Raw genomic sequence first — 26,559 nt, forward strand, 5'->3', positions numbered from 1 at the left:
CATCCGATTCAGGTGTGTAGGACAAGGGACACATCTAAACACTACAGGACACACCCCTCGGGGATTTGAGTTTGAGGGCACTGGCTTCACCTGTCAGTGGTCATACCCTATTTTAGAACCTAATTGGTCTATACCTGGGGTCCTCTGGTCGTGGAGGTATGGGGTCCTGGAACTTTTAGATGTGCCCCTGATCCAACCCACCTAAGTCAAATAATCAGGCTATTAGCAGGACTCTGGAGAACTTGACTGCACACTGAGGAGGTAGTTCAGCCATTTGATGTAGGTGTGTTGAACCTGGGACACATCTAAATGTTCCAGGACATCGGACATTGAGGAACGGAATTGAGTACCACTGGCCTATGCTGCACTGTGCTATATGCTATATTTGGCCAAACAATGCTATGGTAGTTATAACCTACTCTCCTATACTAAGCTATGCTATACCATGCTATAATTGACTACACTATATTATGCTTAGATATACTGTACACGATGATATAGTAAGCTATACTATACAATGCTCCTACTCATACTCGTCGTCTTCCACTAGGCCACCCCCAGGGCCTCCTCCCGGTGGGACATCCCTGGAACACTTTCCTAGGGAGGTGTCCTGGGGGCATTCGGAACAAATGCCTGAGCCACCTCTGCTGACTCCTCGGTGTGGAGGAGCAGCGGCTCTACTCCAATCCCCTCCCAGATGGTTGACCTCCTTACCCTATCTCTAAGGGAGAGCCTGCCACCGTTCAGGGGAAGCTCATTTCAGCCGCTTGTATCCAGGATATCATTCTTTTTGTCATGACCCAAATTTCTTGACCATGGATGAGGGTAGGATAGGTAAAATGAGAGCTTCCCATCAGCTCTCTCTTCACCACAACAGATCGGTACAGTGAATGCATTATGTGCTATATAATGTGCTATATTTCTATGTACTGCTGTTTCTACAAGCCTCACTATATTATAACAAACTATTCTAGTGTGGACATGGAGGACATCCCTCTGCTATTATTGTATAACCATTCACAAACATGGGACAAACAGAAGTATGATAAATCTGGAGTCTATAAAAAATGGTTTATTGTTTTTTCATATATATACACAATGCATTATCTTTTATCTTAGAAAGTAATTCTTACTACTTGCCTCAGTTGCATTTAATGATTCAAATAGACAGAAAAAAAGGTCCTATGAGATGTTGGCCTTTGATTCAAACCAGGATTAATTTCACAGGATATTGACAGTGAAATAACTCTGAACTGACCAAGTTCTGTCGTTTCTTCTTCCTTTATGGACCGGAATAATGGCCTCTTATCATTATTACCATAATATAGAACAACACACTGTAAAGATTTCCCTGCTATAGCACACTTTCCTGGAACTTTGTCTTAACCGACAAGAAATCTAAATCTGGACAATTAACACATTTCTTTAATAATACAGCCAGAACACATAAAAATGACGGGCAAAATTTGATGCAGAAAACCTTCGTAAAGGAAAAAAAAAAATTATAGTATTTATTCTGTTCAAGCTCAAACTTCCATAACTACCTGTTGAGGAACTGAACTGTGTCTTTTGCAAACAAAGATCTGACATTCCTTTCAATGATCTGAAACCCATACAACGGAATCACATGCCAACATGTATTCAAAGGTCACCAATAGCTTTTTACAAACATACATACAGTATACATATACATTCAGTATGTAGCTGTTATTCAAGTCCACCACAGATACAACATTCACATAAGCACGTAATGTTTAAACTTTCAAAGCTTTAAAATACTCAGACTGAAACCATTCTGATTTACTAGGACAGTAAATTCAATATTTTGCATCCAGTGTTAATGAACAACTTGCTGACAATGCTACCTGTAGAAAATGAAAAAAAAAAAGAAGAAGTCCAGGACTGTAATTGTAAACTTATTAACCTATTTGTTTTGTCGTTATAAGTTAGTAACGTGTAACTCATTACAACGGTTGCATTAGACTTGAGTGGCTTTAGCCAAAAGGAAAGTTTTATTTGGTTTTCAAATCAACACAAATAAAATGGTACATTAGAAATGTAACCCTAGATTCCAGAAACGTTTGTCTAAAACTGCAGTGCTGTTGGTTATGTTACAGCCGATTCGAGCTATACCAAAGCTAACGTTGGAGAATGCTAGCCTTTTAGCTAGCCTGGTGGTCTTCGTCACCAGCAGCTTTACTTCAAACGGCCACTCAGACAAACTCATCACCCTAGAAATGTCTGTTAAGCTTGGTGTGAATTAAAGAACACAATTATGTTTTTACAGCTAAAAAAAAAGCCATGCTGTGCTTCCAGGACATTTTCAGAATGCATTGTGAATTTGCTGAGATTGCAATTCAACATTGACAAATGTTGATAGAGCTATTCTGGGCATGGGTCAGTCATTGGTGTCAACATATTCAGGTTTTAAAATGGACAGTTTCAGAACTGCTGAAGTTTTCTTCTATACTACATTTCTATACACAAGTTCTTTTTAATAACACCCCGGAGAAGGTGTTAGAGTGACTAGAGTTTCGTCCAGGCGAAGACCTATAGAGTACAGCATTGCTACACCTCCCCCACAGCTCACATGAAAGACAACTGTGGAAATTTGGAAATACATTCAGTTGTGCAAAACATGACCAGTTATGGTGGTGTGGAAACTAGAAGGGCACCAGCCATCAGCTCTGTTTAAGGTAAGACTGTTTGTAGCGACAGTTAGCTAGTTCTAAGCAGCATGTCTGTAAAACAGCTGAGTCCAGGCTGAGCGGATAGTCTAATTATCCAGCTAAGATCAGCTGTTACTCTATAAAGAGTACAATGACAAAATGCTGCTACTTAATTTGGCAGGTATTTATTCTCAATTTTATAAAAGTTGGATCAAAATCATAATAAATAAACTTTATTGTTGACAATAATCAGTATTCCATATTTTGTCTGCAGTACTTATAGACGTTAGCTAGTGTGTAGCAGCTAGATCATGTTAGACATTTTGATTTTAAGTTTCTAAATATCATTGTTTGCATTAATATGTATAATTTCCAGTAGAGTGATTCTGTTGAATTTTTAATCAAGATTCTCACTGGGAGAATCTCAAAGTGATCCATGCCTAACAGACTCCTGAGGGACCCTAAAATATTGCAATCTTCCACCTCTTTCAGAATCCTCAAGTGATGCAGTTGTGACTATTTGTTTATTAGAACAAATGGTGTCAGCACAACTCCAGTGTGTAGAAGGACGAGGAAGAGAGGCTGTAATAATCTGCACTGAGTACACACGTCGTATGCATTTCAGGGATTGCATCACATGCTGTTGGGTAAAAATGTTTGCGCTAAGCTAGGATGAAACACAGAAACAGATAACTGTCAATGCAGTGACCCTGTTTTCAGTAAAAATGCATACCTTCCTGTTAGAGCCCTCTTTTAATAGCCATCATTAGGAAAGAATCAGACAAGGCATCGAAAACAGAACATTATGGTTGCCATAAAGAGCCAAAACAGGTTACCTCATGAAACACGGAAGCCTGTGTTGGGTGATAAATTAGTGTTGGGACTAAATTCCAAATTATGTGACACTATTATGCTATACTGGATATATACCATCTGAGATTGGACACATAATGTAATAGTAATTATTGCAAACTCACAGATAGGCTTTAAAATCACATCGACAAAGTGTGGCGCCTAAAGGAGAGTAGCCAAAGCTAACAGGTAATCAACAATCAGCCAGCAGCAGAATGTGCATATGAGAAGCAAGGTTACAGTGTAAACACAGACCTGCAGCACCATCGCTCTCTTCCAGCTTTGGCATATACTTATCTTGCTAAGAACAGCACAGTTGGTGTTAAAGTTTAAGTAGGCAGGAGAGAAGGAGCAGTAAATGTGTGCGCTGTGTGTCCACAGATTATTCAAAAAAATAAATAAAAAAAATCACACAGGTTGGAAATTGATCTACTTCTGCAATTGTGTACTATAGACAGTGAGATTATAATACAGTAGCAGTTATAAGACACGACTGTAAAATGGAGATAAATCATGCTTCAGTGTTATGCAGGCGGCCTTTAACCCTCTCAGGTTCCTTGACATTTTTGTGCTTTTTGAGTTTTATTTTGGTTGTGTTGATGCAGATTGGGTAAGATTTAGCCAGGTTCTGTCTTTTGGGGGAATTTAAAATCATTATTGTTTAAGTCCTTAATGTATTTTTAAACAAAATATAGAAACCAGGGTCACCACAGTTTTTTTTGTTTTTTTTTTTTTTTTGCCATGCATAAATCCTTTGTTGAACACACTTTTACTAAAATTTGATTTCAAGTAATAATTCACTTTTCATTCCCTTGTAAATAAAATTCCTTCAAATTGCCATCGTTTTCCACAAATTGGAAATATTCTGTCTGGTAATCTATCAATCTGCATTAATGGAGAAATATGTTATGTGATTTTTTTCCAAAACAAAGGAGATATTTAAACAGTAAAACAGGCATGTAAGGGGTTAAATTTTCAGAACATCCAGGAGTAATGATTATGTATGGTCAGGACTGAAGTTATTAATGGCAATAATGAAAAGTGTTGTTGATACGTAAAATGTCTCTGTCAATCTTAAAAGAACCAGTTTTGCCAAAGAGATACAGGTGGAGCCCAAAATGAAGGGACCCCAGAGGGTTAAACAAAAGTTCATAGGTTCATGGAACTGACGGTTGATAGATCCCTGACATTGCTTTGGAAATTCTAGTGTGCGTATTTTCCCCTTTTCTTCTTTAACAATTGTTTAGTCTGTAAACACAGATCAGCCACTGGACGTTCCCCCCCCCCAAGAATCCCTTTGACATTGACCAACTCTTCATTTCACTGTCTGTGAGCGGAAATGTATAACAGAAAGCAACTTTCTGCTCTGGAGATGTCCTTTATATCTGATCCCAACCATGCTCCCTGTTATCGCAAAGTTTGTGCCACTGATCCCACGGAGGCCCCCATGCCCTGCCACTCAGATCGACTCCTATGAATGTAATTTCCTTTTGCTATCTTGTTTTTCCACGGTCCGGTCCGCATCCAACACGTATGTGCTTCTTCTCCCGGTGGGGGAAGAGGCGGGGGGCCGGGGGGCCTTACTGCTCCACCTGAAGGCTATCCGTCTTGCTGCCGGGTACTTTAAAGCTGTTCACCTCCTCGAACACCAACTCTACAGATATACACGAGAAGAAGGGGAAGAGAGACCATGTTAGGTATAAAGATTTTTATATATATATATATATATATATATATATATATATATATATATATATATATATATATATATATATATACATATGTATATATGTATACACACACACACATATATATATGTGTGTGTGTGTATATATATATACATATATATATACACATATACATATATATATACATATATACATATACATATATATATACATATATATACATATACATATATATATATATATACACATACATATACATATATATATATATATATATACACATATATATATATATATACATATATATATATATATATACATATATATATACATATACATATATATATATATACATATACATATATACATACACATATATATATACATATATATACATATATATATACATATATATATATATATATATATATATATATATATATATATGTTTAAGTCCTTAATGTATATGTATATATACATATATATATATATATACATATATATATATATATATACATATACATATATATATATATATATATATATATAGTTTTAAGTAGACACAGTGATGCACAGCGTTTGAATGTCCTGCATTTTGTCACATTGTAACCACAGCTTTCCCTGTATTTTAAGTACTTCCTACCCTGTGATGTGGGAAGAAACCATTCCATGACCTTCAGATCCTTTACAAACAAAAACATGAACAGTGCCGCGTGCTTTTGGATCCAGCCTCCCTGCACCAATATTTAGTAGAACCTACTGTTGCAATCACAGCTGCAAGTCTTACAGGGCAGGTCTGCACGTCCACAGGCTGAAATTTACAGCCTCTAACAGGTTACCTTTCAGGGTTGTCCTGTAACTGGCTTCATCGATTTTTCTATCAACTCTTACCAACTTCCTCGTCTCTGCTGTAGAGAAGCGCCCCCGTAGCATGACGCTGCAGCTACCATGCTTCATGGTAGTGATGGTGTTTTCAGAGGCTCGTGCAGTGCCAGTGTCCCACCACGGACATTTTGCATGTAGGCTAAAAGCTAAAACACTGTTGTCATCTCACCAGAGCACTACCTTCCACCTGTTTGCTGTGTCTTCTACTTGGCTTGTGGAAAACTGCATGTGAAACATCCAATAACTTACTTTTAACAATGGCTTTCCTCTTGACACTTCTCTGTAAAGGCCAGGAGTGAAAGCTCCAGTTAACATATTCCACCACCTGAACTGTGTATCTCTACAACTCCTCCAAAGTCGCCACAGCCCTCGAGTGCAACAAATTCGTTCATCACTGGGGTCTTCTAGAACACGCATGCAAGTTATTTTGTGACCGCAGGGTCGGTGCGCAGTGACAGCAACAACGCTTTCATTCAAAGGGCGGCGCCAAACTCACAACAGACAGAGATCCCATCACCAGCAGAAGAAGAAAAACAGCAAAAATGCAAAATTTTTTATTTTTTTTTACAGCACAGAGAGACCTTTATCATATTCAGATCCTTTATCTGTTGTGGACAAAATTGCAGAAAAACTCTCTATCAATATGCGGGTGAGAAATCAATTAGGTTTTCGTTTACTACGCCGCTCTTCTCCTCTGTTAATCCAAAAAGGGTAAAAAAAAAAAAAAATTAAACAACTGGACATCTATTCTGAAGCTGATGACGTTTGGCTTCCCATCCAGGAAGCTTGCTCAATTCAAGGTGTCTGGAGTAGTGTGGAGTTCCAAGCTTTACAGCCCTGCAGGCGAAGCCTCATTACAGCTCTGATAAGACAATATCGCTCCTGAAGCTGGACTAAAAACTGTATATCTGTGAGTGGGATGCTGTGGTTTACCCCTGCCTGCACTATTTATAGTACAAAAAGAGGTGTGTGTTTGTCCACAAGGTCCAGGCTCGTTTTCACCCATGCAGAGACGTACGTCAAGGCCTTAATGTCCATCCTTCTTTAAACTTCTTCACAATGTTCTCCCTGACCAGTCCCTTGTGTCCCTTGGTCATCATGATGCTGTTTGCTCGCTAATGCTCTCTACCAAACGTCTCAGGCCTCACAGAACAGCCTGAGGGTGCAGGTTGCACTGGATTTTATTTAAAAGTATAAAATGTAAAGGGGTCTAGATACAAATCCACAACACAATACTTTGCGTCAAAACTGTGTTGTAGCATTTTCTCTTCACTTCACGACTGTGTGCCACTTTGCGTTGGTCTGTCATGCAGAATTCCAATAAAACACATTAAAGGTTGTGGTTATAACGTGACAAAACGTAAAGGCGCGTAGATAAACATCTGCAAAGCGACTCTGAGCCGGGGGCTGAATCTGTAAAAACCCACAAAGCTCTCACCTTTCCACTCCTCTAGAGTTCGGTCCTTGCTCTCCAGTGTTTGGTCGTAAGGCGGCGCCTCGGGCTCGTCTTCCGGGTCGTGGTACTGCGAGAAGTAAGGGTGGGACAGCGCCTCGCTGGCGGAGATCCTCTCGTCACAGTCCAGAACCAGCATGCGTTTCAGCAGATCGATGGCTGAACGGAGCGACAGAGACAGAAAGATGAGTGGAGGAGGGCTAAACGGCTAACCCTCTAAACGAATTTCTGATCCGCAATATGAACGGAGCGGCTCGCGTCAGAGAAATCTTAACAGGCTCTCAGAGGTTTAGGGATACGCTGAAAGGGTGGGATAATTGAATTTGTGGTGCATCACCCAGTGGGTTTGCTCCTCTGAAGATCTTCTCCATATCCTGTTGGGGCATGAAGGGAAGAGACTGGATGTACTTCTGGGCCTGCAAGCAGAGAGCGGTATTCGGCTCATACCGTGCAGCGGCGCGGGTCACATGACGCTAGACAGCTAGTGATCAATCACCACTCCCACTCCCACACATTGACAATTCAATCAGCAACTCCGCCACTGGAATGACTAATCAATGAGATTAGGCTGCTTCTGTCAATAATAAAGAAAAATACTACAGAGTTTGCATTAAGAATTCATTTCTCCCCCCCCCGTTCCCAGACCCCCTCTTTTCTTACTCACATGCTCCGAGCAGATCTTTTTCAGCAGGTCTGGCGACGGGGTGCCCACCACCTCCATGATTCTCTTCAGCTGGTCGATGTCTAACCGCAGGAGGAGTTAAAGGCCGTCCAGCTGAAAGTTGTTTGCTGGCGTGAAACAGCGCAGGTACAGATTTGATCTATCTCAGCTTTTTTTTTTCTTCTTTTTGTGTGTGTGTGTGTGTGTGTGTGTCAAACTTGCAGGTTTCAGATCATCAAACTGATCGCATTAACAAAGATAACCTAAGTAAATGCAAAAAAAAAAAAAAAATGTTTTCAAATGATGATTGAATTTATCACGGTAAAAAAATAAAAGCTATTTAAACCAATGTGGCTGTATGTGAGAAAGTAAGTTGCTCCGTACACTTAGTCCCTGGTGGTGCCACCCTTAGTGGCAGCAACTGGCAGCCGACCATCGGAATAGCAGGAAATGAGTCTTTCACATCACTGTGGAGGAATTATGACCAAATCTTTGCTGAACTGAGTTGATTCAGCCACATAGAAGTGTTTTCCAGCATGTTTAAGCTCACGCCACGTCATTTGGATTAGAGTTTGGACTTTGACTAGACCGCTCCAATACCAGGTTTTTATTTCTTTCTTTATTTTGGAGCCATTCAGATGTGGCTTGCCGATTTGCTTTGGATCATTGAAACTGTTATCTAACCCAAGTGTGCTTGAGCTTAAGGTCACAAACGGGTGGCCGGTGGCTTCTGAAGTTTCTGCTAGAGAGAGCAGAATTCACCCGAAATCTACCCACCACCGTGTTTGACTGTCAGCATGACGTACTTTGTTGAAATATTGTGTTAGTTTTACAGCTGATAAAACAGGATGCACACCTCCCAAACGTCTTGGGAATTATTGGAAGGGTTTGGGTTCTCTTTGGTCAGCAGTAGTTTTGGCCTTGGCACTCTCCCACGGTCGCCATTTTTGCCGCATTTCTTATAGTTTTACCACAAACACTGGCTTTTGCTGAGGCAAGTGAGGCCTCTTTAGATGTGGCTCTTTTGTGACCTCCTCATCTTGAATTCAATAGATCAGAGCATTTTGTGTCGTCTTTTGAGATCACGCAGCCCGCTCTCTGTTGTCAGACAGGTTCCTTTTAAATGTGGCCCAGGGGCCATTTGTGGCCCCTGATTTTGTGTGGCCCCCCAGCTTCATTTCAAGAAGGATTTGGTCTACTGGAAAGATTTGGCTGATGGAGCCAAATCTTATCTTTATAAGGGTCCAATGAATACAGATAGGTTAAGATCTTACATCTGAAAATGTTGGGCACAACACAATGTATCCATCTTTTAATAACCACACTTTCTACATTCTATTTAATTGCATAGTAAATATGACCACGTCTGTCTGAGGACTTTAACTCAAATGCAAACTTTTGTGCATTAAAAGCTGTTTTTTTTTCAAATCATTTATAAAAATGAGTTAAATACAGCAAGTGTTTTCAAAGAAATATCGGCCCAAATCCTGTTCTGGTATTGCTAGACCAAAAGAAATTACATATTTTTTTTTCAATCGAGTCTAACTTAATTTGCATACACACTGCAAAAAAGGGAACTAAAAGTAAGTAAATATGTCTTGAAATGAGTATATTTTTCTTTGATTTGAGGAGCTAAATATTTGCCAATGGAATGAGTATTGTTACCCCTAAAATAAGACAATTAGATATCCTGCACTTGAAACAAGATGATGGAGATGAATTGTTCCTATTTTAAGTGCAAAAGTCTTATTCCATTGGCAAAAAGTCTTATTTACCTGCTCTAATCAAGGAAAAATACACTGATTTCAAGAAAATTTCACTTATTTCTAGTTCCCTTTTTGCAGTGCAGGATGACCGTCTTTTAATAAAGTGAGTGTGCAACTTTGGATATACAGTGATTTAAAATCCTTTTTCTTCATAAAATCTGAATAACCTGTTTAATAAAAATTATCATATTTTGTAAAACAGGTAACAAAAATTCACAACATTATTTTTGGGTTCTTATTTATCGCTGTTATCCATTTTTTTTTTGGTCCTCGAGTACTTTGACTTGAGAATTTCGGCCCACGTGCCAAAAAGCTTGGACACCCCTGTGTTAAGTGATTTCTTGACTCTTCTACTTTTTCTTTGATGATAAAACTGGTTTGATGGCCTGAAACATTTAAGTGTGATATAAAAAAAAGCTAATACTTTTACATGGCACAGCATGACTCTTTACATCATATTGACTCGAACTTGCTGCAGATAGCGTCTTTTGGCATCGCACGTTTCCCAGCATCAGACAATATAGTTAAATTTAGCTCGGGTCTTAGACTCTGAATAGGAAAATCTAGATAATTCGGCCTTTTGTCATCGCTTCTATTCATTCCGTGTAGCCGAAGAGCTCCGCGTCTGAAAGATCTAGGATTGTGATGCAAATCTGGGAGAGATCGGTCTGCCTCACAGAGGTGATGGGAGATTCCTGCAAAGTAGAGAAAGATCTCATGCCTCGGTCGTAAAGGATACAGTCAGTGCCAGGGAAGAGGACCTTTCCTTTCAGCAGCTCTCCCATGATACAACCCACGGACCAGATATCAACTGCAACAGAGACAAAAGAAGTTCAATCAAGCAGCCTTAAACGAGTTTAGCTCCCGAAGGCTGATTGTTTCCGAGCATCTCGCCATTCTGGTTGTAGTGCATCCAGTTCAGCATGATCTCTGGTGCTCGGTACCAGCGAGTCGCCACGTAGCCTGTCATTTCATCATCGGTCTGTCTGGCCAATCCAAAGTCAAGGATCTGTTGGGGATGGAGAGAAGATGTGCGTTCAGAGTCGAGGAGGCTCCATCAGAGGCTGTAGCATTGACGTGAACGTTGATCGTACCCTCAGCTCACAGTCTTCATTCACCGCCACATTACTTGGCTTAAGGTCCTTAAAGGGAGATGAAAACACATGAAGTAAGGAGCATCATGACAAAGAAAGAGAACCAGTAAACCCTTGTATTCATTCATATTTGAATAAGGTAATCCTGGGCTGCAGATGCTGATTTAGATCAAATATAAATCACAAAATAGGTCTCTAGCTTGGAAAACTTCGGGAACAAACCATCTAAAGAGGACTCATTGCTTTGGTGTGGTGAAGACAGTTTACTGAAGTTCACACTAAGCATCAGAATATGGAAGCACGGGGATTTTAGTTACTTTGAACGTGACATGGTTGTTGGTACAATACCAGCTGTGTTTCTGCTTTAAGATGACAAATTCTCATTTAAAGCACTGTTCAATGACAAAGCATGTTAACATGGTAACTGTCTTACAACTATTAAAATCCAATTCATTTGTTTTAGTCTGAAAAATGTGAAAGGAAGCTTGAAATAAAAAGGTTTGCAGATCTTTAGCTTTATACCTAACACCAGCCCCATTCCTATTACTGAAACGACGAAGGGTGAATTCAGCATGCCATACTTTCCTCCAGATTTTTTTTAAAACAGCGCACATGGACGGTCCTCTTTTGTCAATTACAAATACTCAAAAGGCCTAAATATGTTTGGAAGCCTAATGTCTATATGAGCGGGACTAAATGCGGATTTAATCAATTACAGACATGGCCCTACTAAAAAAAGGATTGTGTGAACTGAACACATGTGACAATAAAAGCAACAGGAAATTTTATTCCATGAGCTCATTTCTTGTGTCATTAACAGAGCAAATGCTGCTGATAAAAAAAAAAGAAAAAAAGATTTGATCATTTCAGTACACGCCAGTCATACGGGTTGTTGCTAGGATATCGCAACAAGCAAAATGTTTTTCCTCTCGTTTGAATCTAATTTTTTACTTTGTCTGAGGAAATATTCTAATATTTTGAGATAGGATATTTGGGTTTCTTAAGCTGTAAGCCATAATCAGCGATATTAAAACAATAAAAGGCTTGCGATATTTCAGTTGATTTGTAATAAATCCAGAATGTATGACATTTCATGTTTTTTAATTGCATTACAGAAAATAAAGAACTTTATCACAATATTTTAATTTTCTGAGACAGTCCTGTATAGTGCACATGGCCAACAAACTGCATATCCCTCACAGTGCGATGGGAAACGTAGGGTGCATTTGTGGCTCCAGACGAGGTTGCACACAGATCTCTCTGCGTTGTCCGAAAACAGGACAAGTCATCGTCGCCGTGCTCCCAGGAGCCCGTTTCCCTGAAAAGCTGTACACGCAGCATTCACAGGACGCGTGCAGTTTTTTAAGTGCAAAGAAAACAAAAAAAAAAACAATAACATACAGCATCTCTGGAATCCATGCACGTTGGACATGGAGGGTCCAGGTAGAGCTTACAGTGCTACCGCGTGACAGCCCGCTCAAGGCGGAGCATTGTCCCAACTCTGCCTCCAAGCGGCTAGAATGCGCTGCATGCTTGGTAATACATACCTGTGCAAACAACTACTCTTTGTTATCAAGATAAACAAGATGGTGCGCACACATAAGACAGCAAAGTCAATGAAGATTTGGCCTAGAGACCATACCAAGCGTTAATGGTAGAGACTTGGAACAAGGGTGGGGGTGAAGCCAAGCACCAAAGCGTAAAGCGAAGGCAGTGTCATGCTGTGGGGACGCTTTTCGTCTGCAGGTACAGGGAAGCTGAACGAGGTCAATGTGAAAAAGGCTGGAGCTGAACGAGGGAGATCCTGGGAGGAAAAGCTGTTGGAGGTGGCAAAAGACTTAAGACTGGGGGGCAGAGGTTCACCTTCCAGCAGGACAAAGACCCTCGCCATACAGCCAGAGCTGCAAGGCAGCGTTCTGGATAGAAGCATACTCATCCGTTAGGATAGCCTCGTCAAAGTTACATTTCTCTTTGCTAAATTAGCTTTAAAACCACATTTTCTTCTCTTCACAAATAATTCCTATCGCGTAAAATAATTCTAAAACGAAGCGAGGCGCAAAGTTGCTGAGACAGAGCAGCTTTTGGTGCTTCTCGCCAAACAAGAGCAGGAATCCGTCTTGGACGTCGGTACTCACTCTGTGGATCAGTCCTGCTGAATGGATGTACTGTTCGGTCGGCGTTGGGGTGGGGCCGGAGGGCGAGGCGGGGGCACAGGGAGGAAGAGAGGACATAAAGGAGACAGAGGTCAGAGAGCACTCCAGCGCATTAGTTTCTCCTCACGGGGGAGACTGCCTTTGTCTTCCCCATGGCAACGGGGCAGGCTGGACCGAGCGCCTCTCCACAGCTGCTCGTCTGAGCAGCTGGACTGATTCAGATACCCTGCTAACTTTTAGCTGAGATATAACTTCCTTCTAAAAGACTTCTGAGACGGCACTTTGCTGCTCATTGGATGACAGGTTGGGGGTAAGGATGACGTCGGGAGACATTTACCTTGAGGCCGCGTAGCAGCTGGTAGATTAAGAACTGCACGTGCTCGTCGGACAGCCTCTGGAACTTGACGATGTTGTTGAGGTCTGCGCCCATCAGGTTGGTCACCAGATAACTGAAAAAACAAAGACAAAAAAGGGGGGAGTTGTGGGCACATCAGAGATGCTGCCATAGCAACCTACGGAGATCTCTTGAAGCCTTTAATCCCCCTCGGGTCACCCCCCCCCCCCACATCTCTCCTCATCGAGACAGAATTATCCATCTCTGGCTAACAGGTATTACACCTGTACAGCTCGTCGTAAACACCAGAAACAGATTTACAGTTCGTTGAAGTCCTCCAACCCCCCCGCCGGCGTGAAGACGTCCAGCAGCCCTATTACCTGCAGAGGCAGTCAGACACAGGCACAGCTGATCAGTAGATGAAATAAAACATGCATCTGTCGATCAGGGTGCTTTATTATTCTATTCTATTAACAACAATAAAAATAAAAGTATCACTAACATTCTCGTGTTTCATGTGCTTGAGAAGCCGGAGTTCCCGGTACGAGCGGCGGCTGTGGATCAGAGACTGGAAGGGCCTGGACAGCTTCTTCACCGCCACCTTTTGCCTCGAGACCACGTCATAGGCCGAGCTGGGGAGAGGAGAAAGAAGCAGTTATCAAATGAGGATTTCACTTGTTCAAATATAGCAGCTATCCAGACCGACCTGGCCCTGTATGAAGACATAATGGTACCCTAGAGATACCAGGGCCAATCTTTTCCCCCTGGGTGGAAAGTTTGATTTCATAATGAAAAGTATGGGCCTGAAAGCATGACATGACTGAAACATCATTAGTTCAACTTTGTAGTTCAACTGTTTTTAATATTTGATTTTAGTTTCTATTTTCCCATGTTTTAGTTTGTTTCTACATTTTATTCCAACTTGCTTTTATTTTCCTATGTTTTAATCATGTAAATCACTTTGCATTGTCTTCGTACTGAAATGTGCTACACAAATACATTTGCCTTGCCTAAACCTAGAAACTGCCATCAAGCATTTGTGCAAACCGGTAGTCAGTCTCCACGTCGCCGTGAAGGATTTCTGACCCAGTCTTCATCGCAGATTTTGTTTCAGTCCAGTGAAATCGGAGGCTCTGCCAGCGTGAACGGTCTGTTTTTAACGTCATGCCACAGCAACTGATCACCACAGCCTTCATTTTCTTTCATTTTCAGCCTGCATACAAGCTGAGGTCCTGACATTCTCCTTCAAGATGTTCTGGTGGAGAGCTGCATCAGTTATGGAAAGTAATCCAGGTCATGAAATAAAAAAAAAAAAAGCAGGCCCAGACCATCACACTACCCTGACCACGTTTAACTGTCGGTGTGGTGTTCTGTCAGATGACAGTGGCAGATGTAACAGCAATCACAAATGCTGACTTTAACTGAGGTAAGAGAGGGCTGCAGTGCTTTATATACTGAACTGGATTATTTTATGGCCTCCTGGATGACTTGCCAGCGCACTCCTGTAGTGATTTTGCCAGGTTCACCATTGTTTCTTGTCCTATCTCCTTATGGATAACGGCGGTCACTGAGGTTCACTGGAGCTCCAAAGCCTTGGGGTTTGAAAGCGATAGATGTCAGTCATCTAGCTTTTATCTGTTCTTGAACTTTTTTACATCAGTTTATGACCAAGAGGGGCACTTATTTTTTTTTCACATAGAGTCAGATTGATTTAGATAGTTTAGCCCCCCTAATGAATGAAGTCATCATCTGCAAAAAAAACAAAAAAAAAAACAAACCCATTTTGCATTTACTCCTGCTTTCTTTGTCTGAGATTTTAAAAAAAATCTGATGATCTGAGACATACAACTGTGACAAAAGGTAAAAACGGAACAAACCTTTAAGTTAATGAATACTTTTCTTTTCCACAGCACTGCACTTGCGTCTATAAGAAGTTCCTAAAAAGCAAACCTAACCTCTGTTAAACCTGTAACCCGCTGCCGCTGAGTGTGTCTGTGCTCGATCAAGGGGATGACGGGCCGACAGAGGCAGACACATAGAAGGAGGGAGCGAGAGAGGATGCGGTAGAAGAGAGGAAACGAGGATGTCACATATTATTATTACAGTGCCTGCGGTTTCTCTTTTCATCCTTCGAAATGTAAAAGTGTGTCATTCTAAAACAATAAGCCCCGCTGCAGCCGCCATTGCGGTGCTTCTGTCTCTTCGAGCCACCCGGCTCTACGTTAACTCACTGATGCGTTACATACACTAACACGCCAGAGAGGAGATCCGACAGACAGGAAGCAAGCACGGGTGAGAATTGTGAAATGCTGGCAAGCACAGCAGGAACTGTGCAAGAAGAAGTGAAACTTGTATTTAAGCTAAATAAAACAAAGCCCAGATGAGAGATTTACTTCCTTCGCCTCTTAAAACCAACCCAAAAATAATCATTTTCTAAAATATATATTGTTGAATAAACTCTGTTTTCACCAATAGACAGCGTCCATGAGGCCCTTGGTCCTGAAATCACCTGCTAGTTTGCCTTATGTCCACACCAGACTACAGCCAAGACTGCGATCCAGCCCCCTCCATCTGACATGAAGCAGGCCTCACAGCCTCACACATACCTTTCTCCTCTGCCAGCTTCCATACATGGGTCTGGCCACTCCGCCGTCAGCACACACACACACTGCTGAGAGAAGCCATTGATTTTTCCGCTCCTCTTTTGTTTCAGCTTAACTTTAGCTTCCCGGCTCTTGATGCTCCTCAGATTTTAAAATGGAGTAATGCAGGAGGAGCGACTACTATCTGCTACAGACAAAACTATTTTTAACGAAGCCTCCCTATTTGTAAATGCGATTGATTCAGATCTATGAAGAGGGAATTCAGCTTTGTTTTGCTTTATTCTGTAAAAGAGGCAAAGCAGTTTGTTAAGAAACTAACCTGCCACCGTTTAGTTATAAGAAATAAGATAAGAAATACCTTAATCGTACCACAATGGTTTAATTCAGGCATGACAGGGGCAAAAGAAACCATAGCGGTACACACCAAATCAGTAATGAATAGCAAGCTAATTTAAAGTTAAGTTCTAAACTAAAAGAGGGTGACCTTTATTAAAAATATTGCACAATTATTCACATTTATGTTTAGATAAAAAGGCAATATTGGAGTTAAATAAGGTAAAGACAACAGCCGATTTAAGGAACTATGTGAGAAATCTATGCAACATGTATGACTGGCTAAAGCATGTGCGAATGGACATTAGCAGCTGAGAGTACCGTGTATGAATGATTCTTGATCAGATCAGAAACGTTCAGCCATTAGCGTATTGTAAACACTTATTGAGTGTTTATTGAGTGTTCGGAGCAGCACAGATTATAAAGACTGACGCTAGCTGAGATGAAGGACCTCTGGAAGCGCTCTTTTAAGCATCCAGCATTCAGCAGTCTGTCACTGAAAGAGCTAAAAGAGTCTCCCACCGCCAACAGCATTGTCCATCAGAGATGTGATTTTTCTTGCAGTCCTTCTGCCTCCCGCCACCTGCACTGGGTCCCAGGACAGAGCTGGCCCTCCTAATGATTTTACCCAGACACTTCCTCTCAGCTACAGATAAGCTGCTGCTCCAACACTCCACACCAGAAGATGGCTGATGCCACCACAGACGTCAAAGAAGATCTCCAGGACCGCCCATTGTACTCCAAAAGACCTCCAAAGGAGGATACTTCTATTGTTCTTGATTAAAGACCGCAGAAGTTACAGCAAAGAGAAGTCATGGAAATGCTGAACAGGGAACAATTTGCAACAGAATCGTACCTAGCCTTGCTACTGCTAGTTCAGCTAGCTTAGCATACATTTAAACAATTGGAAACCTCTTCTCTTAACACAGCATCTACTTTATTTCATAAGATAAGAGCTGTCTAAAACAGGATTTCATGCTTTTACAAGCGGTTAAAGGAACATATATGTTGGAGATTTAAAGTGAGACCTGAGTTAGATGTCAACTGAGAACATAACTGATTGATAAAATTAATCAATTTACCCCCCCCCCACCCCTTAATAGACAGAAAAGATGACATAATCTTCCATCTAAAGGTGAAATCTTGTTAAAAAGATTTCTACATAAAAATATGCTTAAAAGGTTGTTAGGCCTTGCAATATAGATTAGATAAAATTGGCTAAATTCGGATCAGGAAGTATGTATTAAAAAGTCAGATGTTCAAATTATGGAGAAGATATCTTTTGATGACAAAAACGGGGATGGATATCATATTGTCTGCACTGTTCAAGAAGCAGCTTGATTATCGCTACCTTCTTTAAAGCCCTTGTCCACCTGTCCTTTGTATTTTATTGCAGCTACATCATCACATCCCCAAATGAGATCGCTAAAAACTAAGAACTATTCTCAAACCAGCACATGTCCAATCAACAACCCCAATTGGCAAAGACACAATAAAAACAAAGAATTAATATTTAATTCACGGCTGTCAAAATAAGAGACTATGAATGAAATGATAACAGCCTGTGAGAGCTTAGTACATACTCTCTCAGTAGTTGTCACTCCTGTCCAACTTTCCATCTTGATGTCATATGAGGGGAGGTAAATATTCAGTGCAATTAGAGATTGATGACAGAAAAGCTGAAAAAGGCACGGAGTCTGAATTACAAACAGAACACGACAGCATGCAGTTCATTAAAGTTTATATCTCCCATCTCATCAAAATTCAGGAGCTGGTGCATGTTTTAATTATTAAATGTGTTTTGAATTTATGACTCTGCTTACATTGGTACCCAGGCTCTGTGATTCTGAAAAATAAGTACAGCCAGTTTTGTATTCTATCCTTTTATTTCGTCTGCCCTCGCAGAGAACAGGGAACATATTGTTCAGCTTTCGCTTTGGTGGGTTATAGGAAATACTTACATCCTTGACCTAAGGTCAGCAGAGGCTGTTGAGAACTATTCGCTCTTCTGTGATAAGTAACAACAGCTGTTACTGCGCCTTTTAAGACATGTTATTTATGTTAACTTCCATCTCTTATGCAAGTTTTGCCCCCTCTACATTACAGTGGCATAATACAGGACAGTAAAGAAACTGCAGACTAAAATGAATGATGTTTCAGTTAATAGTTTTCATCAATCAGTCAAAGGCAACTCTACATAAATAGATTTTTAACCTTGATTTGAAAGATTTTTTTTTGTGCATTTTTCTGAGAGTTTGTTCCAGATTAGTTGAGAATAAAAACTGAATTCTGCTTCTCCATGTTTGGTTCTGATTCTGGGTAGGCTTAAACCAGAAGACCTGAGCGGTCTAGAAGGTTGATACAACAACAGCAAAGTATTTAATGTAATTGGGTACAAAAAGCCAGTGGGGGGACTTCCGAACTGGTGTGATGTGCTCTACTTTCCTAGTTTTAGGAAAGGGCTGCAGAGCTCTGGATTCAACGCTAAGCCAGGCTGCCACAGAGTTTTTGAACATGTCGAAATGTTCCAGAGCAGGAGCAACACATCTTGCGCGTGCCATGTAAACTGCACATGTGCGCCACTGCAAAAGCATTTAGACAACTACTACCAAAAATATCACAACACATTTTAAATAATAACTTTGCTCAGTCAGATGTTAAACTATGCAAAGACTATGCAACCATTGCTGATAGGTTCCCTCTGGATGCCGTATACTTGAAAATGAAAGTGAAACTGACAGCATGACCAACTTTCTGATCCATTGGGCTTATACTTATTTGACCACTCATAGAGCACTGAAATTCCATTCCCATAAGGGCAGTTTATCCTTTAAAATGGAGAACAAAAAAAATCCAGTGAAATAGTGACGTCACAGCTAAAGTAATGTGTCCCGTCCTGACAGAGCAGAACACTTGGCATTCCAAAGCCTTGATCCCAGTACACACACCTAAACCTAGCCTTTACCAGTACCAGAATTCTTGCCAGCGCATTTCCGCACAACGAATGAAATACTGAATGGTGCTTCGCGCTAAGCTAGCGGTGTGACACGGATGTCCAATGATGAGGTTCTAACGGTCTGGGCTCCCCCTTTGAGCTGCACCATGCAACACTTCACTGTGTGAATACATACTGATGGACCGAAACAACAGTGAAAATTTGATAAAAAGTTAGCTAAAATACAGAACAGTGCAAGTAAAGCTACATAGCTAAAATAATTGATAACTTGTTGCAATAAATTAGCAAAACTTCAAAGCATATAATTTGCTAAATTTTACTAAATTATTGGTATAAAGGGGGTAATAAAAGTAATAAACAAAGCTGAAATAGTGTAGTTTGAGGTTGGTTAAAACAATAGCAACATAGCACGCTAGCAAATGGTACAAATAGCTAACATACGGCACCAAAACTTACAACTTTTTGAGTAAAGTAAAAAGAACCAAAATAGCAGATAAAACAACAACTCAAGTATAACAACAGAGAAATACTATATTTACATAAACGAGCTATTACAGATAGTATACACTTTTAAAAGTCCAAAAAAGAAAAGTAGAAAGGTTTTAAACAAAAACTGTTGAAAGCAACCACTTTGGTTATTGTTAAATTACACATGATAAGGAAAATTACACATTAGTCCATTAATCCACAGATTTATGATACTTAATCTGAAATTTTGCCACATCTGTTTTAATAGTTCAGAGTGTCTCAAAATCAGAATGTAACTAATATTAAGTATGACATTGTGGAATGTCAGTTCTGATAGCCGTTAAAAATGGGGGAGCCATTTTTGTTATTGTGGGTTTAGAGTAATTCCTTGCGTCAGAAATTACTAAATACAGTATTTTATTATCTAATTATGTCCTTGAAACAAGCTTTTTACGGACATCATTAAACCAATTAAAACCTTCTGTCACCACAAAATGAGTTTTGTTATCAAGTGAGAAATGCATAAATAGCTTAGAGTCTTAAGATAAAGTTATAAAAACACATAACTGACCATGTCTTGTCTCAGCTTCTGTACCTTTATAATACAAGAACGTAAATACAAGTAATTGCATCCTGTTTGAAATATAATCATGCAAACACATCTAGAGTATGGTCTGCTGCTGTCGGTAAGGAGGGTCTGTGTGACTGTGGAGGATCATGTTCCCTGAATGTTAAATTGCTTTTGGCAACATTTCTTTCAGTCCAAAAGGACCAGATCCACATTTAAAGTACTGCTTTTATTCTGCAACCTTGAGGGTAAAAAAAAAAAAGTTCTGATTGACACATTTGTGCTGTGAAAGTAATATTTCCAGAGACGGATAAACTGCAGAAGAAGTCCTGATCCAGCCATACATTTTTAATCTGCTGCTATTCCGAGCACAACTCTGCAAGCCGCAAGCTGCAAAATACTAGAGTTAAAGGCAGACGTACGAAGCAAACAGAGAAGCATGGCAGAAAATGAATGTGAATAGACAGTATTTCTACTATTGCCATGCTAGGAAGTCAGCTTTTAGGATCAAAGCTGCTTTCTGAGAACACAGTCAAAGGCAAGTTTAGGTGTGGCTAAACAGCTCGAGTTTGTGTGTAATCTGAGCCCATCCATCATTCCACACTGCAGAATGAGAGGTCCTGTTACACAAACCAGGCTAGCCTACACATCTTTGACAAAAAAGATCTCTTGAACTGGGATGAAGGAGAGGGTCGCTTCTTAGGATGAAGAAAGAAGAATCAAGAGATGTGCTGTTTAAAAAAACAACAACAACCATGTCCCTTCAACTGTTTCACATTTTGTACAACCCCAAACTTCAAAGTATTTTAAGAATATTATGTACGTTGAGGAAGGAAAAGGATACGTGGCTTTTTTTTTAAGTGAAAGCCTGACAAGTGTCAGTCCCCGAAACTCAATGCTGCACATCTTTTGGAGCGTGTCTTCACCAACCTGGCACATCCAGACACTGATATTTTTTGCTCATTCTTCTTAGCTAAACGGCACATATATCAAGCTCCGTTAGAATGGAGACCTTCACGGAAAAGCCGATTGCAAGCGCAGTCACAGATCTGAATTGGATTTAGGTCTGGACTTTGATTAGACCATTCTGACACAATCATATGCAATTATCCAAAGTAGCTATCCAATATAGCTCTGGCTATATGCCTACAGTCATCGTCCTGTTAGAAAATGAACCCCCACTCCGGCCTAATTCTTTTTCAGCCTCTAATAGGTTTTTATTGAGGATAAAATCCTCCCATAAAGTCAAGACAGCTTTCCTCTCCCTACTGAGGAAAAGCACCGGCACATGATGGTGCCGCCATTACTGTTATTCACCTTGGAGCTCACATCTGGGGGTTGTAGTTTAGTTTTCCGCCCAACAAAACGTTTTGCTAGCAGGCCAAAAAGTTTGGTTTTGGTCTTATGTGACCAGAGTAGTCATCCATGTGTTCGCTCGCACTAGAACCCAAACAGGACTTCCTACGGCTTTTTCTCAACAACAACATTATTCGTCCGGAAAAAAGGCCATAGTTGGGGAGTTCACATAGTTCGGTTATCCCATAATCAGATTCCCCCACCTGAGCTGTGGATCTCTGCATCTCCCCCAGAGTTACCATTACCACAGTAATGATAACCCAGACTGGAATTGCACCAGGTTCTAATTACGGTTAAGTTGTCACTGAATAAATAAGAATTTTGAGCTGTTTTAATGTTTTAATTAGAAATATGTAACGGTAGCATGGAATGTTTTGCAGGGCTGTCAGAGCACATGGGGCTAAATACAAACACACGCCACACTTTTCAGATTTTCGTTTGTGAAAAAAATATTTAGAATGATGAGTGTGTTTTTTATTACTTCACAATTATGTACTACTTTGATTTGATCTGTCACATGAAATCCTAATAAATCACGGGGAGTTTGTGGTTGTAGCCCGACAAATGTGATAAAAATTAAGGGAGAAAGCCTCCTGTCTCCTTTCACAAGGGAACCATCTACCAACCTCTCATGGCTTTTGCACCACCACTTAAATCCTCAGCATCTCAGGTCAGCTAATAATGTTTTTTTACTACCGGTTATTAGTGATGATTATTACCACAAGCTTCTTCACACACTTCGCACTTGCTCTACATTTGTCCCAATCTGTCAAATTGAAATAGAGACATTTAAGAGCACTTCTGCTATAACAGATCTTACAGTCCAATCATCTGTTTCCCCCTAAAAGTTTTCCCCCCAAAACGAGGACACCACATTCATTTCTCTCTTCAGGTAAACTGCTGGCAGGCCGTTGGAGGACACATTGCCATGGCAACGACATACCGCTGGGTGATGGGAGAATTTAGCCCGATGCGAAGCAGCTGCGTGGCTTTGCGGGGCGGAAAAAAAACACACACACACACACACACACACAAAAACAAAGAGTTCGTGCGTGTGGCAGAAGGCAAAGAAGGTGCTGCGTGAATATCATGACGGGGAGGAGGGTGCGAGCGGCGGGACTCCTGGGTGGTGATGCTCAGGAGCGGACCTGCAGGGATGCAGCTGAAAATGAGAGGCTGTAGCGGGGCATGTAGGGGGCGAGGGGGAGGGGAGGGGGGTGTTGTGGAAATTCTGGTACTGACGCTGGCTGTTTCATTCTATCCTTACGTGCTCTAAAAGCGCACGGGATGAAAAACAGAGCTTTGGGAGCAATATTAGTTTAGGCTTTTAGGCGCTGGCACCGGCTGCGGTGAAGGCAATAAAGCCGCTAAGTGGGATGGACGGACGCCTATCCGCTCTCTCTGTGAGACAATTACAGCCGCGACGCGTTCTGCTGCGTGACTTTCGGTAAACGCTGTGGCTGCGCAGCCTCGCCCCACGCGCCGCGCCGCGCCGCGCCGCGCACCGACACTCACCACACCGTCCCGTAGGCTCCAGAGCCCACCGGCGTCAGGTTCTGGTACCGCTCCGGAACCTCCCATACGGTCTTGTTCAGCTCCTGCCGGTAAAATCCCGGTCTGGCTGACATTTCTTCTTATTTCGTTTCTTTTTTGTTGTTGTTGTTGTTGTTGTAATCAACCGGCTGCAGAAAAGGAGGAAAGGAAACAAAACAGACAGCAAAAATAAAATAAAAAATGAAAAAAATATATAGAGCGAGGGCGGAAATCGGTTGATATGGACCGCCGTCTGCTGCCTGAGCCGAGCCGAGCCGAGCCGAACTGCTGCCGCCGCCGCCGCTGCACGTACCGAGCTCACCGGCCAGTCAGTCAGCGCCTCTCTGTCTCACCCCTCCCTGACATCCTCCCTCCTCCAGATACCGCCCCCAACCCCACATCCTTCCTTCCACATAAAAAAAACTTGATACACAAAAATCACTAATCAGACCAGTCTTGCTATTTATACTATATCAATATAATATTAATAAAAATATGGTCTAGATTTCCCCCCTGGCACATAGTACAATCATAGTGGGTTATTTTAATGGTTAGACAAGGTCCTGCAACGTAGCATCCCCACTCCTCTATGCTTTCCAGCCCCGGTGAGCTTCTCATCAATACTTTATTTTGCTCTTGCGGTTGCCAAATAATCCAGCTTTAGGTTCATCTGTCCAAAAATGGTCTATCGTTTGGCTTTATTCTCTCTAGCAAACCGCCGTCTGACCATCATGTTTTCCTTACAGGGCAAAGGTTTCCCCCTGCCATGAAAGTTAAACTTGTGCAGTCTGTTTCTGACTGTATACGCATGCACTTCCACACAAATGGCTGCAGGAGTCTCCTGTAGGTTCTGCAAAGCCATTTTAGGGTTTTTGGAGACATCTCTAAGCAGGAGTTATGAATGTCCTCTACTTGTAGACTATTTTCCATACAGTGATGTAGTTGATTTCTTCTAAACCTCTTTAGACTCTCTACCAGACACACAAGCTGCCACAATGTTCTTTCTGAAGGCGTCAGATCGATCTTTAGATTTCACAAAGGTGTCCCCTCTCACCTCAATACGTAGGACATCTAATGCTGCATTAAATTTGCAGTCAGAACTCAGAAATCCTGGTTTCCAATGGGAAGAATCAACAGGCACGGCCCGCTGAAGTCTGAATTTCCCGTTGGAAGGTCCAATGCATTGTAAGGCCAATTATCGGATCCATCATGGCGTCTCCTAGCACTCGTCAAATGTAAGCTGTGAATAAAACATGTTTTTTACAAGACCATGTTATATAAGTGCATCTAAAATCAATACTGCGTGTAGGGGCGGCAACTCTAAACCGAACAAATTAAAAGTAGTCGCATGGTTTAGCCAGGTTTTTTTTGTTTTGTTTTGGAATCAGGCCGAGGACTGGCCCCAAACTGGGCATACCCGGTTCATAACCCAGCCCCGATGACCCCCGAGCCTCGAGGTGCCTTGACCGTCCCGCCATGCCTCCCCCCCACGGCACAAAGGCCTCCCCACCGAGGCCACACGCTGCCCAACCCAGCCCTCCATGCCAGAACCCCACATCCTATTCCTGGGGAGATCAGAAGTGCCAGTCCCTACTGATAAATTAATCCCTTATTACCATCATCATGATGACTGAACATTACAGATTTAAAACTTTGATGGCTCCTCACATCTCACAGATAATAGTATTCATAACCCTCTTTATACTCGGTCCCATTACAATAACAAATGCATTTTATCTGGGGTTTTAAGTTGCAAACTCACACTAAGTGATGCACAACTGTGAAAGAGAAAAAACAAAACAGTTCTCAAAATGTTTAAGCCAGAAAAATCTGGCAAGTAATACATGGACTTCAGCTGTGTATGATTTAGTCTCAGTAAAAATCTGGCTGTTCTCAGAGGTTTGTTAAAGAGCAACAACTTTAACCTGGTTTCATTGGAGTGTTACTTTGGTGAACATAGTTCTGTGATGTGGAACATATGGCTATTACTAATTACAAAAAAGACATGCTTTAACCCAGAATTTTAAATCCAATCAATATCAATAAATACATATTAAATTTAGCAAGTTAAATAAAGCAACATACATATTCTTCAAATAATCCATCCATGCTGTGATCTGTGACGAGAGATTTGTCAGGAAAAGACCTGTAATGTTGCAAACTCTGAGCGCAGATAGTCAAATTAAAGGAAGTATCTGTTATGCAGCAGTTTTACCTCGGCATGTCCACTTGAAGATTTTGTGTTTCTACGTGAAAGACCGTCATCTCATCCCCATTTTCTGCACAGTTCTCTATACAAGAACTCAGCTGCTAGAGAACTTATCACCAATAACTTGAATAGACATATATATATATAAACTGTATGTATCTTCACCTGCATTGCCGATGGCTTTGCAGCAATCCCTCATACTGGACATGCATGAAGCGACAGTGGAGAGGAAAACTCTCCTTTAACAGGGAGGAAAACATCCAGAGGCTCAGTGTGAACGGTCATCTGCCTCGACCAACCGGGGATTACAGAAGACAGAGCGGAGACACAAAAGCACAGAAGTACACATTGATCCAGGAATCCTTTCTATGTTTTATGGTAAGAGTGGATGATCTGTCTCCACTGGATGATGTCAAAGCTAACAGAACGCCAGATCAGGTATACCCCTACAATGAAAAAGAAAAATGACAGAGAGAAAGAGTTAAAAGTTGAAATAACAATAAACAAGCAAATTGGAGAACAGTAGGAGAACTCAGCAGAGTGAGGAAAAATAGACCCTGATGTCCTCCCGCCTCAGCCTATATAACAGCATAACTCAGGGTAACCTAAGCCACTCTTACTATAAGCTTTGTCAAAAAGTAAAGTTTAAGCCTAGTTTTAAAAGTAGACAGGGTGTCTGACCAAACCCTGTGGTATTCCACAGGTGACCCTACAGTTTGAAGATTTATTATTAACTTGAACAAACTGGAATCTGTCAGATAGATATGATTTAAACCAGCCTAATGCTTTCCCCTTAATCCCTACAGTATTTTCAAGTACTTATAGGAAAATATTGTGATAAACTGGATCAAATACAGCACTGAGATCTAACAGGACAAGTATAGACACAAGACCATTATCTGAGGCCATGAGAATATCATTAGTGACCTTCACCAGAGCTGTTTCAGTGCTATGATGAGCTCTGAAGCCTGACTGAAA

The 26,559-nt window shown here is 41.1% G+C and overlaps 1 protein-coding gene across 2 annotated transcripts; it reads right to left on the minus strand.

Annotated features, from left to right (window-relative positions):
- Positions 1-1,052: 1,052 nt before the first annotated feature.
- Positions 1,053-23,715, minus strand: mapk11 (mitogen-activated protein kinase 11). 2 transcript variants are annotated; one of them, XM_012867752.3, is made up of 12 exons: positions 23,355-23,713; positions 14,058-14,187; positions 13,877-13,935; positions 13,559-13,670; positions 13,204-13,233; positions 11,069-11,116; positions 10,869-10,983; positions 10,714-10,785; positions 8,212-8,291; positions 7,885-7,963; positions 7,533-7,706; positions 1,053-5,175 (listed from the first exon to the last, which is right to left on the minus strand). In XM_012867752.3, exons 1-12 carry the CDS (start codon positions 23,465-23,467, stop codon positions 5,102-5,104), a joined length of 1,086 nt encoding a protein of 361 aa, XP_012723206.2. In that variant the 5' UTR covers positions 23,468-23,713; the 3' UTR covers positions 1,053-5,101. The 2 variants fall into 2 exon arrangements, with proteins under 2 accessions (XP_012723206.2, XP_036004773.1); XM_036148880.1 differs by lacking the exon at positions 1,053-5,175 and having other exon boundaries at positions 7,555-7,706; positions 8,212-8,295; positions 23,355-23,715.
- Positions 23,716-26,559: the final 2,844 nt, after the last annotated feature.

The sequence above is a fragment of the Fundulus heteroclitus genome, chromosome 17, assembly GCF_011125445.2.
Source record: "Fundulus heteroclitus isolate FHET01 chromosome 17, MU-UCD_Fhet_4.1, whole genome shotgun sequence".
In the NCBI taxonomy this organism is placed as follows: Eukaryota; Metazoa; Chordata; class Actinopteri; order Cyprinodontiformes; family Fundulidae; genus Fundulus; species Fundulus heteroclitus.

Coding starts and splice junctions, on each gene's coding strand:
- mapk11 (XM_012867752.3), bottom strand. CDS start 23,467: ATGTCAGCCAGACCGGGATTTTACCGGCAGGAGCTGAACAAGACCGTA. Junction 14,188..23,354: donor GGAGCCTACGGGACGGTGTG/GTGAGTGTCGGT, acceptor TCCTCTCCCCAG/CTCGGCCTATGACGTGGTCT. Junction 13,671..13,876: donor TTGGAGGACTTCAACGAACT/GTAAATCTGTTT, acceptor TTGTTTTTTCAG/TTATCTGGTGACCAACCTGA.